The 13,337-nt window shown below is 51.5% G+C and overlaps 1 protein-coding gene across 3 annotated transcripts in view; it reads left to right on the top strand.

Moving 5' to 3' along the window:
- The window catches only part of ITPR1 (inositol 1,4,5-trisphosphate receptor, type 1), a 321,128-nt gene that overhangs the window by 206,060 nt on the left and 101,731 nt on the right, over nucleotides 1-13,337 (top strand). For all 3 annotated transcript variants that reach the window (XM_006897081.1, XM_006897079.1, XM_006897080.1), the window contains one exon: nucleotides 1,584-1,768. In XM_006897081.1, the coding sequence (XP_006897143.1) occupies nucleotides 1,584-1,768 (185 nt within the window). The remainder of the gene's footprint in view (nucleotides 1-1,583; nucleotides 1,769-13,337) is intronic.

Below are 13,337 nucleotides of genomic sequence, written 5' to 3'. Positions count from 1 at the left end.
GTGAAGTGGCCAGTTAGGTGATGCTCAGATGAGCGTGGTTTTCTCTTGTGTCACTGGGGTTCATTCCAAAGATGGGGTGGTGGTAGCAGTAAGGGTGGTGACACCACCCCTGGTCCACGTGTCCTGGGGACCCTTGGTGAACAGTCAGTTACCTGGTGGCTCAGTTGCTGACAGAAGGTTGGTTCACATCAGCAGAGAAGCAGCCGTTGGAAGAGGCCAGCGGAGCACAGAGCTGACGCCCAGGGACCGCCCAGCTGGAACGGACACGCCAGTGACTGCTGGTCACTGTTAGTCCAACTTAGCAAAGGAGACTAAAGGACTGTGGTGGCCGGGCTGCGATTTGGGCTTCATCCCAAAGCTCATCTGTACTGTGTCCTTCCCCCAGCCTCACACAAGCTTTCACCAAAAGCACAAAACTCCCTGTGTAGAGATAACTTGAATCCTTAAGACGTTCCTAAACATTTTAAACACTTCCGCAGGTAAAAGTGGCAAAATATTGCCTCCCCATGGGTTTTAGGTAGTTTTGGCCCCAAGGTGGGCTGGAAGCCAGGCCCAGCTCAGTTCTGAAGGTGAGAGGTCAGGAACAGCAGTGCCCTGCTTGGCCTATAACTCTCAGGGAGGGACCTCAGTTATAAACAGTGGCAGCCACTTAGCCACTTAGCACATGGGCTGTGGGGCGTCCATGAGGCTGTGGTGCTGAGGGCGCCCCAGACTTGAAGCCATCTCAGCACTCCCTGAGAGTGCCCGGAGAGTCATATCCTCACATGGCATCACCTGGTGGGCACGCGAGGCCCTGGGAAGTGGTACGAGGGCTCAGATGTGCTGGAGGAAGAAAAGACCACCGTCTCCCTCCTGATGGGGACATGGGGGTGAGAAGAGGGCTGGCAGGCCAGGGGGTGACCTTTGAGCTGAGCTCTGCAGTCAAGGACAAGAGAGGAGTCTAAGAATTTAATCATCCCTCCAGGAATATGCAGATACCAGCGTTGGCCAACAGATATGCAGCCAAGTCATTAACATGCACTAACAGTCAGAACCCATTCCAATGGACAGTGTAAGCCCTGTCTGATCACACCTGTCCATCCTGACCTCTGAGGACGGTGGTTCCCTCTCCTGGCCCTGCTTCCACACAGCAAGCTCTGAGCAAATGTCCATTGAATGAGTGAGTGGCAGGATGAGTCTGCATGTCGGCTGGACGTGGTCATGGTTGGAGGCTGTGTTTTCACAGACCACTCAATGGGGGTTGAGGTTTGGTGTGTCTCTGAAACCTACATCACTTCTCAGTAACTGTCCCTGGCCAGCTTTCTTTAGTCAGAGGGGGTCTTGGTGGGATGACTTTGAGACATTGTTGGAAAGTCCTCATTCTTCATCCCACCTGCACCTGTCCCAGTGCCGTCTCTGCCACCTTCAAGCTGTGTGTCTGCAGGCAAGTGGCTTTGTGTCTGCATGCTTTCCAGTTGATGAGACGTGGTTAATGATGACTTGCAGAGAAGGCCACTGAAGGCAACAGGTGGTGTGTGGCATTAGTACACAGACTGTGGTACCTGTTCCGATCAGGCCAGTGACACCGGTGTTCCTTCTTCCAGGGGGAGGATCTGGCTGCATGAGCAGAGGGGAGATGAGCCTGGCCGAGGTCCAGTGCCACCTGGACAAGGAAGGGGCTTCCAACCTGGTCATCGATCTCATCATGAATGCGTCCAGTGACCGAGTGTTCCATGAAAGCATCCTCCTGGCCATCGCGCTCCTGGAAGGCGGCAACACCACCATCCAGGTAGGGAGATTGCACTACCATCCAGGTAGCCCAGGTAAGGGAGGAATACCACCATCCAGCTAGGAGGACAGTCATCATCCAGCTAGGGGACACCACCACCGTCCAGCTAGGGGGACAACATCATTGTCCAACTAGAAGACAGCATCCCCATCCAGCTACTGAGGTAACATCACCATGCAGAAGGGGGGACAACTTCACCGTCCAGGTACGAAGGCAGCAGGACCACTGGCTGGCACCTTCCAGGCACCGAGGTCAGCCCCTTGGGAGCTCATACCTGGATAGTCTCAAGGTTATTCCAGGAGCATGAGATTGGTCATTCCCTGAGACTTGATCACTGAAAAATGGATTCCGCAGACAGCTTTCTGTAGTCAACCCACCACGATTGGCAGTTTGGTCCCAAAGCATGAGTTACATCTACAAACTAATGAAATGATAAAAGTGTGTAAAGGGAGTTGTCTCAAAACGGGACCTGGTGACACGGCATAAATGCTCATTGCAAGGGTGCTCTGATGACATGTGTTTACTTCCGGGGTAACCAGGAAGGGGTTTGCACTGTCCGTGCTACTTAGAAGATTCCATGTTCAGAGCTCTAGACACGGCAGCTATTATTCACTGTCAGTTTCTCCACCTTAAACTTCAAGGTTCAAGCTAAGCTAACCAGGATCAGAGTAACCAGGAACACAGCAGGCTCAGGCCATCCAAGAGGGGTCCAACCTCCTGTGGGCCACAGATGGTATCCATGGAGAAGTCAGAGCTAGGGCTGGAATTCTTGGTAGAAATCCGTAAAGAAATCGTGATAATATAAAGTGCAACCATAAATTTATGTAGAAATAGCATTTCAAATGATTCCTTGAAATACTTTAGTGCCTCTTTCTTCACGCAGGCTTTCTTTTTTGCTGGCTCTCGGAGAAAAGTGTGTGTGTGTATAATGTACATATAAAAAGAAGTATTAACAGTTTAAATGAAATAAGATTCACAAATCATAAAAACCACCCTTATTTAGCTTGGCATTATACTCTTGGCCTTAAATGTAAGCTCCGAGTCTGGATTGGTGATGTCTTGGTTCCATGTGCCAGTTGGGAGGGCGCTCTTCCTGTACGTGGCAGAGCTGCAGCCCGGACCCCTGGCTTGACGGTAAAGCCAGGTTGAATGTCTGCCCCCGGTCACCCATCAGCTGGCGTCCTTGCCTCAGCCAGACCGTGGTCCATCTGTCCTTCTCACCCTTCCGTCCTTCTTACCCCAACACATGCTTGCCGCTCATTGTTTGGTGTTCCACATTGCAGTCTGTCACCTGTCCTGATGGCAACGTCCAGTGCTTGTTTGTCACAGGGACACAAGAATGGTCACCTGTTGGAATTGCTGCTGGTTTTGTCATGTAGACTCTGACCAGGAATGAGAGTGGGACCTGTGGTCCTTCCCAGCGTTGGGTCGCCTCCGAACCACAGTATTCCTTGTGTCTGGATCTGTGGGCTGGGTGGACGTTGACTGAGCTGGTCCTTATGAACTCGTGTGTGTCTGGATGCCGATGAGCAGAACGAGCCACGTCCTGTGTCGTTTCTGGATGCATGGCGGCCCTGCACTTCCCTGCACTAGGTCTGCAGGACAGTGCTTTCCAGGCTGAAACCAACCTGTGAGGATTTTCTTCAGGAATAGGCGGGTGTGAAGAGCTAGTTCTGTGTGGTGAGCTTTTCATAAACCGATGTGTTCCGTTTTAACCGCCCTCTGACCGTTTTTCTGAGATGATATCATTTTTAATGGCTCCAGCAGGTGTGGTATCCACTTCCTAAACAACATACCTCTGGAAACTCTAAGAACTTCGACAAATGTCGGTAGTTGTAGAAGGGCTTCAGGCCTTTTTTTCATAGGGTCACTATGAGTTGTGCTCTAGTCGAAGGCAGTCAACAACCAGCATCTTTTGGAGGCCTTGGCAGCACAGTGAGGCCATACTGTAGGGGTGACCAAGAGGTGGCGGGTGTCCTGGCAGTCTCCCTCTGGCGGCTTGCAGCCTTGGGAGCCTTGTGGGCAGTTCTCTGTCTCACAGGGTCATCTGAGCTCGACCTGACTTGATGACAGTAGGTCTTGTGTTTTTACGTAATAAGTTTGTGCTGACAATCACAGGGCGCTCTGATGGTATCGCTACGTCATAGGGAGTTACACTCCTGACGCAAAGGCAGCACCTCTCCAGTGGGTTGACTCCACCACGGCTCCTCTGCCCATGGATTTACAGCCTCCAAAACACAAAGGCACCTCGGCTCCAAGTGCTTCCAGCTAGACCATGAGCTATCAAGGTGATGGGTTTTGTCTCATTTTAAAAGTTTGTTACTGTCTAACTAGGGAGCTCTGGTAGCTGGTGATAAGCAGTAGAGCTGCCAGCCCAAAGGACATTGGTTCAAATCTGCCAGTTGTTATTCTCCTCCTATGTGATTTCCTGTCTCTGAAAACCCTAGAGGGTCAGCTGTGAGTCAGTTCTAACAGGATGATACACAACACCACCACCACTGCCTAATTCAGAGATTGGACACTCTAGGAAATTCCTTTACTTCATAGTTTTTGTTATTTTAAAAAAGCTTCATTAATTTGAGCAGTCCCAGAATTCTGAAGTTCAGTTTTCAAGATATTAACTACATAGTAGGACACAGGAAGCAGGCGTGGCATCCACTTCCTAAACGACAGCCTCTGGAAACTCTGAACTTTGATAAATGTCGATAGATGTAGAGGGGCTTCCGGCCTTTAGTTCACAGCAGTCTCCCAGCATGCCTCTTGGTGCAGCGGTCTCCCCACAGGCCTCTGGGGGCAGCAGTCTCCCAGCATGCCCCTGGGGGCGGCGGTCTCCCAGCATGCCTCTAGGGCGGCAGTCTCCCCGCAGGCCTCTGGGTGCAATGTTCTCCCAGCATGCCTCTGGGACAGTGGTCTCCCAGCATGCAGCTGGTGGACTAGAACCTACAACCTTTCAGTGAGCAGCTGAGCATATTTGTTGACTGCACCCCCCATGGCAGTGTGTACTGGAGACTAAGTTACACACTTATTCATGCTCTTATTACTCATAGGCTCAGGCTCCAGGTGGAGGTCCCGTTGCTCAGCCTCGTGGAAGGGACCCGTTCCCTTGTGAGGGACTCCTTGTATTCATGGGGGGCCTGGTATAGCCCTGAGGGACCCCATTTCTTTTGAGGGACCCCATGCGATCATAGGGGACCCTGTGTACTCATGAGGGACCCTATGCTCTCCTGGGGGCTCTGTGCACTCATGGGGGGCTGGCCTGGGCTTCACGTGGTGAGCCAGCGTGCCCAGCCTGAGAGAAGCCAGCACTGGGACGTGTCACCTGCCGGGCTGTGTCTCCCTCTTTTCCATGACCCCGGGCTCAGTGTTGTCTGTTGGAGGCCTGTGGCTTCAGGAACATTCCGTCTGGTCTGGTGCTGACCGGCACAATCCACCCTGGCCGGAGCCTCTCTCTCTCTGGAGAAAATGACATCGAAGGGGTGGGTCCTGGGGCCAGCTGAGGACAGGAACCCACAGCCCAGGTGGTGATTCACAGTTTTGTCTGGCTTTGGAAGCTGGTCCAGAGAGCTCAGTGACCAGCTGCAAAGTGAGTCTGACCCTGGCTGTGTGTAGGCTGCCTTGTGGCCATTAATGATTACTGATGGCTAAGAGCCATTAAAGGTCAAGGCTGTTCCAGCTGCTACAGGTGGCCACTGTCACTTCCTGTTGGATGTGACGTCTTTATGTGTTTAGGAAGGACTTTGGTCTGTGGTCTGGTGAGCTTCCCTAGATCCATGTCCCTTTGGCAGATGATAGAAGGGCCATGCAGGAAAGGACACAGGGCTAAGGGCTCAGAGCTGGCTGCTGCCCAGGAAAGGGTGCTGAGGGCTGAGGGATCCCCTTTACCATACCACAGAAGAGGACTGAGACCCATGCTAGAGCCCATTTCTTCTAGGTCCTTGGGAATTGCCCTGAGCTCTGTGTCTACTGCGTGGGGCTGTGAATGGACTCCTGTCCCCCTTCAGATTGAATCAGCCACCTCAGCAATCCCTGATAATTCCCCAAAGACTCCTGGAATCAATTTGTGCCGCTTTCATCTCTTCAGCCTTCCCTGACTTGTGAAGATAGCTGTTAGAAGTGACTGAGTAAAGACACAGGCAACAGAATACTACTCAGCAGTAAAAATCCAACAAGCTACTGATAGACACCGTCATGGACTGAATGTGTCCCCACAAATATATGTCACCTTTGCAGTATCATGACTCAGTGATTTCACAATGATGTAGTGTTGTCATCACCATCAATGATGTCATCATTTGATCAGTAATAAGGGTCACAACCCTGAGCTAAGGTAACCCCTAATCTAAGCTTCCCTGGGTGTGGCCATATACCACCTGTCATCCTGCAAGAAAGGAGTGAGGAAAGGAGACCTCGCATCACCAAGAAAAATAGCATGCTCAGAGCAGGAGAAGACTATCCTCCTTGGATCCAAGGTCCCTGTGCTGAGAACCTTCTAGACCCAGGGATGATTGATGCCAGGTCACAGGGGCATATCCTAAGGACAGCGGGAGTCAAATGTTGAAAGGAGATAGGGGTCTTCCTCCTAAACTATGAGCCAACAAAGACTGCTTTGCACTCGAGCTGAAGCCCTGAATCTGGACCTGCAGTCTTCTAAATGCTGACTGACAATTTCTGCTTGTTGGAGACATACTTGTACTATATCTGTTTTAGCAGCACTAGATAACGAAGACCCACACAGTAAGCTGACTGCATCTCAGTGGTAAGAAGCTAGTCTGAAAGGTCAGTTAGGATCCTACGACTGTGGTGATTGAGGGCCACCAAGGGCAGGTGCTTGCGTGAGAGCAGAGTCTGTGGGCTCACACTTGCAGAGTCTGAGAGTGTGTGTTCGGGGTGCTAAGTGGGCACATGGTCACTGAGGGAAGGGCTCGGGGAGACGGTGCTCTGGTCGCCCAGATGGCCCTTCACTTCCACGCTTCCACTTGCAGCCTCTCCCTTCTCTGTGTGTGACTTTAGGATGACTCTCCCTGTGTGGCCACGTGTTACCTGCAGACTTTGCCAGTGATCCTGTTTGCAGGCAAGGTTCACAGTGATCAGGATGAGTACTTCCATTTGGGGGGTCACAGTTCCATGAACTGTTGTTGCATCATGCAGGTCTGTGACAGGAGAAGGTGGCAGCTCTGAAAGGCAGGCAGGAGTGTGCCTTTTGGGTGGCAACCACCGTGTGGTTTGATGGTGGTAGTTGCATAAATCTTTGTGTGTTATAACTGTTACCAGTTACTGCTCTGAACCCTGGGACAGCGGCACAGTTGACTTTTAGTTGAAGAGCTCACTTTCCCTGGAATTAAGTCCCAGCTTTTGGGAAGTGCTCATTTATGCTCTTCCCCTCTGGGATGGATGTGTGGGAATTCAGCTGTCTTGAGGAGAAGGTAGCTGGGAACCACAGCTCTCCAAGAGTTCTAGATTACATGGTTCAAATTCTGGAAAATTCAATAATTACTTACTGTATTATTGAAAAAGGAAAGTAAAAAGCATGGTGATCATAACCAGCATTTATGAAACGGTGCTGTGTGCCATCATCTGACACTCAGGGATCCTTGTGGAGGAGGTGCCTTGGTGTCAGGCTGAGGACTAAGGTATGGCTGCTTCAGGCGCGGTTGTTTCAGTCACTTGCTGTGCCTCTGAGAGCTGGACAATGAATAAGACTGGCAGAATTAATGCTTCTGAATTGTAGTGTTGGAGAAGACTACTAAATATCCCACGGACTGCCAAAAGAACAGCTATGTCTTGGACAAGGGGCAGCCACAATCCTCCTTTGAAGGAAGGATGGAGAAACTTCATCTTCAGACATTGGTATTCTTGTTAGGAGGGGCTGTTCTTTGAAAGGGATGTCATGCTTGGAAAGGTGGAGGCTCAGTAAGGAGAGGAAGGCTCTCAATGAGATAGACTGACCCAGTGACTGCAGCAGTGGACTCAAGTGTGTCAGAGATGATGGCGCAGGATAGGACAGGGCTCAGATCTGTTGTTCATAGGGTCGCTATGCGTTGTACTCAGTGGCATCTAACATCAGCAGTCCGTGAGGAAACTAAGACCCCAGATGACCAAGAAACTTGTTCCCAAATAATTCAGATGGTAAGGAGCAGAGCCAGGATTCCAGCCGAGGCAGCCTGGTTCCTGGAATACCTCCTTGCTCCTTAGGACTTGACCCTTTGGGAAGACGGGAGGGACTTGAGGAAAGTGGCAGGGATCCAGCCAAGCTTTCTTCCTTCCAGGCCCCAGACGAAACTTTCCCTTTCCACTTGATGTTTTACAGCAAGTGAGAAACTATAAAATAAGCATTTGCTTGTGAATTAATTTTTGGCAGACCCAGGACTTAGCAAGCCTCATGGCACTTTCATATCCGTCCTTCGAGCCTGGGCCAATTTCTGTGTTCCTTCCTCTTAGGTTGCTCCCACCAGCACCCTGGGGGGCGAGGGAGTCCCCTCATGTCTTCTCCCTACAGCAGCAGGACCAGGGCTGTCTGTACTGGGACTGGAGGAGTAGGGAGTATCTTTGAACATACTTAGAGGCTTTTTTAAATAAGTAAATACAGATGTGTTGGGAAATATGTGCTGAACATGACCATAATGAACCTCCTAACAAATTCAGGAGGTGGAATATAAAATGACAGTTTTTTTGCACTAATTGCTTTGGTTGCAGAAGCAGAGTGAATTTTCTGTATCAAGTGGTTCAGTTCTGCCCACAGTGTGAGGCTGCCAGGCTGGTGGGTCGCCACACCCAGCACGGGCTTGTCTTCTGCACGTACACAGCACAAGGTGGAAAGTGGGAGACGTGGCCCTGCCAGGCAAGCTGGCCCCAGCTCCAGCTCAGAGAGTCCCATTCCTGGCCTGGCCTGCCCATGCTCTCACTTGTCCAGACTGGTCCAGGCTGCCTTCAGTGGTCAGCTGAGAGCCAGTGGTCGGTAGGAATCTCCCAGCCCCTCCAAGGTGGGGACAGCCTGCGTGGCTCCCAGCACAGAGCAGGCGTGGGAGGCCACCTCTGACCTCAGCTAGCAGGGAGGACAGCTGGAAGGGCACTCTGGTGTTCTGTGTCTGGACACGCAGGCCAGCTGGGGAGGAAGGTGGACTGGGTTACACAGGGCAGTCCCAAGCGGCAGTGGAGGTTGGGGCTGGAGCAGGTTACGTAAGAGACTGTTGTTGGCAGTCATCAGAGGTGAGTGACTTGTGAGCAGTGGTTTCTATCCTCAGGTCTGATCCATGTGGGAAGAGTTTAACCAGCGTGAAGTCAGAGGGGCCTCGGGGACTGCGGCCATTAGGGAAGGAGCCAGTCCCCGGGCAGCCCTAGCCAATTCCTCAGGGATCCTGCCCTTCAGCTGAAGCCCTGTGGGGCTGGAGGGTTCAAGGGTGACTTGTAGGTGTTTGCTCACTTGGAGAGACACTCCCCCACCCCTGAAGACGTGCCCAGGGAGCTTGGCTTCCTTCAGACACACCTGCCTGTGGTTAGGGATGGCATTATGCCCCCCTAAAAAATGTGCTGTTTTGTTTGTGGTTATAATCCCTATCTTTGTAGTTATAATCCCATTTCGGAAAGGGCTTGATTTGTTATGTTAATAAAGTAGGATTAGTGTAGGTTTTCTCTTCAGTCATCTTGTTAGAGACTGGACACGTGAGCAGGGCTGAGTGAGATGCAGAGCTTGAGAAGGCGGTCGAGAGAGGAAAGGACCTTCCTCAGACCCGACAGGATGCCTCTCCTGGAGCCAGTACCTGAACGTGGGCTTCTCACCCCGAAACTGTGAGAAACTAAACCTCTTCAAACCTGGCGTGTGTGTGTTAGAGCAGAAGCAGATGGTGAAGACCATTGTCCTAGGACAGGATACAGCTCTAACAGCTTCCTCGAACGTGAGCAGGGTTTTGGACTTGGATGTGAATACAGACGGGAGGAGCTTTAAGATGTGTAGTCCTCAGAGCTCCCTGTCTGTTCAGGGCACGTTTGCTGTGCTGGATGGTTGCTCCATTACATGCACGTGCATCTTTCTGCAGAATGTCTCGTAGTAACACCCTCGTTGAGAATTGCAGGACGAAGCCTTTCCCTCAGTGAGCTCTTGTCTCCAAGCTCCTGCTGCTGGGCTCCCTTCGCTGGGATTAGCATCGCTCCCTCGCTGGCCCCCTGATTGATTCCTTTTCTATCAAAAGAGATCGCTTGGCTCAAGAGACACCTTACTCCAGTCCTGCCTCAGTAACAAAACAAGGAAAACCTTTGCACAAATGGATTATAACCACAGGTGATAAAGGCTCGCAGCCACAACTCATATTTGGGGGAGACGAATTTAATTCATAACCTCCCACCTTGTAGCCTCTCTCCCAATTCATGTCCTTACCACATACAGGAGATGTCACCCCATCACATCACCCCAAAAGTCTTAAGCCCAAAAATCTCATCAGAGTTCTCTCAATCCAGTTTGAATGAAGTGTTTGTGGCATTCCATCATGGGCAAAAGCCCTCTTTCTCTCTGAGCTGTAACGTCCAGGACTTGACCTGTCTGCCTCCCATGTGCACTGGTTAATTCTGCTGATTCTGGAGCAGAAATCGTGTGTCACAGTCTGGCTCATTCACAGCGTGGGAATAAGCACGGCCCCCCGAGATGGCCTGGGTTTGGGGGAAAGGTGTGTATCTAGGAGAACTGCCATCTCATCAGGAACCGGCCAGGCCTCTCTTGGCGACACTGGTGTCTCAGGGTGGCATCACACTCTGGGTTACAATGGCAGCTACTTCGGGAGTGGACCTCCATACCTCTCTTCTGGAACCCCCCAGGTGGTTTGAACCAGCAGCCTTTGGCTAGTAGCTGAGCTCTTGCTCCTGCATCTCTCAGGGAGCCTCCTTGACGTGTGAATTACCAGCATTTTCTTCCTTCACTGAGTAGGGCCAACAGGGGAAGCAGAAATGAACCAGTACCTGTTCCTGTTCACTGGTTTTTACTGAGAAGACAAGTTGTTGGCAGGTGGGTGGGGAATGAGGGGAAGGATGTGAAGCCCTCCTGCAGAAGTCAGTGTTTTCCTTTTTCTTCTCTCACTTCTGGACTAGCTTTCTGAAATGACTGAATGTGGCTGTGAGCTTCTAAGCTGGCACCAAATTCTCCTCTGCTAGCTTGTGATGTGTTTGGGAGTCCAAGGGTTGGCAAATTGCAGCCCACAGCCCAAATCCAGCTGGCTGCCTGTTTTTATAAATAAAGTTTTATTGGCACGCAGCCTCACTTACTCATTTGTTGCCTTTGGCTGGTTTTCCACTGTTACAAGGACAGAGGTAAGCGGCTGTGACAGAGCCTATATGGGTCCAAAACATCTCCTATCTGACACTGAAACGTCTGCCAGCACGTTGGCTTCTGCAGAGCCTCACTAGAGAGTAAACTGTCTGCGGGGCAGCACGAGGCCCTTCTCCTTTGTTCCTCATGGCCCAGGATGTGTTAGGCACTCATTCAGGGGTAAGGGGAGGTTCTAGAAGGAAAGTCTCTCTCTTTTCTTTGGGAGGGAGAACTCTTCGAGTTTTTTGTTGTTGTATATGCTGTAAAGTCGCCTGTAATTCATAGTGACCCGACATACGATAGCTCTGAACCCTGCTGTGTCCTGAGCCAAGCTCACTGTCTCCAGCACACGTGCCTCTGTTACCCCAGTCACTGTGTCAAGCCATCTCATCCAGGGTCTTCTCCTTTGTTGTCCCTCCATCCTTCTAAGCATGATGTCCTTCTCTAAGGACTGGCCCCTCCTGGCAACATGCTCAGTGTATGTGAGACACGGTGTCAGAATTCTTGCCTGCAGAGAACATGTTTGTTTCATCCTCTTCAGAAAAGACCTGTTTGTCCTCTTGGCAGTCCATGGTATGTTCAGTGCTCTTCTCCAGCACCACAACTCAAAGGCATCAGTTCTTCTGTCATTCTTACTTGGTGTCCAGCTCTCTGATGCATATCAAGTGATTGTGAAGACCGTAGACTGGATCTGGTGCACCTTAGTCTAGAGGCCAACATTGTTGCTCTTCAGCACTTTGAAGAGGTCCCTAATAGCAGTCTTTGCTAATGTCAAAAGATTGCAGTCCTTGACTTTCTGTAGGAAGTGCTTCAGGTCCTCCTCAGTTTCAGTGAGCAAGCTTGTATCATCTGTCTAACACAGGTTGTTGATGAGTCTTCCTCCAGTCCTGATGCCACATTCATCCTCATAAATTCCAGCCTCCCGATTATCTGTTCTGCATAAAGATTGAAAAGTTATGGAGATAGGATGCATCCCAGATACACATACTCCTTTCCTAATTTTGAACCATGCAGTGTTTCCTTGCTTGTTCTGATGACTGCTTCCTGATTTTAGAAGACCCTTTTCTCTAGTGATTCCCTCCACCAGCCTGGGTTGCTGCCTTTCTGCAGGGTTTGCCCAGCAGAGGGAGGCCGGTCATTCCTGCCGGGGGCTGTCTCCACAGCCTGAGTTACCTCCTGCGAGGCCACATTATTTAAGCTGCTTCTCACTGACCGTCCTGCCCGAGACCATCTCACATACTTTCACATCACATCATTATGTGCATGTATTGGGAGGGAACCACCTTCAGTCCAGGATACACTGTCATCTTCGTGTTCTTTTGGTGTCCTCACCATGTCCAGCTGTCATGTGTACCCACAACACAAGGTGTCTGTGTCCCCGTGCTTGGCTCGTGGCTATGGTTGTGCCCAAATCCCTCTGGCCATCTCCACGCAGGTTAATCTGTGATGTTAATCGGGGCTCCATCGAGGATGTGTCTCCTTGGTCATCTTTGCCCACTTGCCCGTTTACCAGTGGGCTTTATCTCCCCGGCCGCAGTCATCTCTCCAGGACCTTCTTAACCGGTAGCTAACACTTCTGGTAGTTTACTGGCCCGCTCTCTTTTAGGAAACCGAATGACCTAGTGAGCTACACGTAGTCACTCTCACTTCCTAGGGGGCCACAACACCCTGATAACTAATTCTCCGTGAGACGAATCACACGTGCAAGGTTACTCAGCTGGGATTTGAACTGAGACACTCTGGTTTCAGAGCACCAATGCCTGCCCTTGTGCTGTGCTACCTTCCCAGTGGAGGCCATCCAGACCCTCAGGGACATCTGCTCGGCCCCGCTGGCCTCTGTGCAGCCAGACCGGCTCTGGGCCACGCTCTCAGGGACGTCTTTGAAGCTGAGGCCTGGTGCTGCACTTCCTGAGCCTCGGGTGGAGGATGAGCTCTGCGCCGGCCCCACCTGTTCTCCGCTGGCCCCTCCCACACATCCTGGTCCTGCAGCTGTCCCCACCCCCGTCTGGGCACGTACCCAGTGCCTCTGCTTCATGCGGAACGTGCCCTCTCTGCCTTTGCCTGGCAGCTCCCACGTCCCTCTCCAAACGTCCTCGGGAAACTCCTGATTTCTGGGCACGAGTCCTGATCTCCACCCGGGGCAGTGCTTCTTTTGTGGTGGTCACCACACTTTACAGGGATGGGGCGTAAGAGCCAAGGAGACCATGTGCATCTGCACCGACCCCAGAGAGGGCATCCGATGTGTTCCCTGAACCAGCGTGGCCTGGCCGGCCCTGC

Source organism: Elephantulus edwardii, unplaced genomic scaffold, assembly GCF_000299155.1.
Source record: "Elephantulus edwardii isolate Elephantulus edwardi_28Jun2011 unplaced genomic scaffold, EleEdw1.0 scaffold00200, whole genome shotgun sequence".
In the NCBI taxonomy this organism is placed as follows: domain Eukaryota; kingdom Metazoa; phylum Chordata; class Mammalia; order Macroscelidea; family Macroscelididae; genus Elephantulus; species Elephantulus edwardii.
This window is presented reverse-complemented; position numbering and strand designations above follow the sequence as displayed.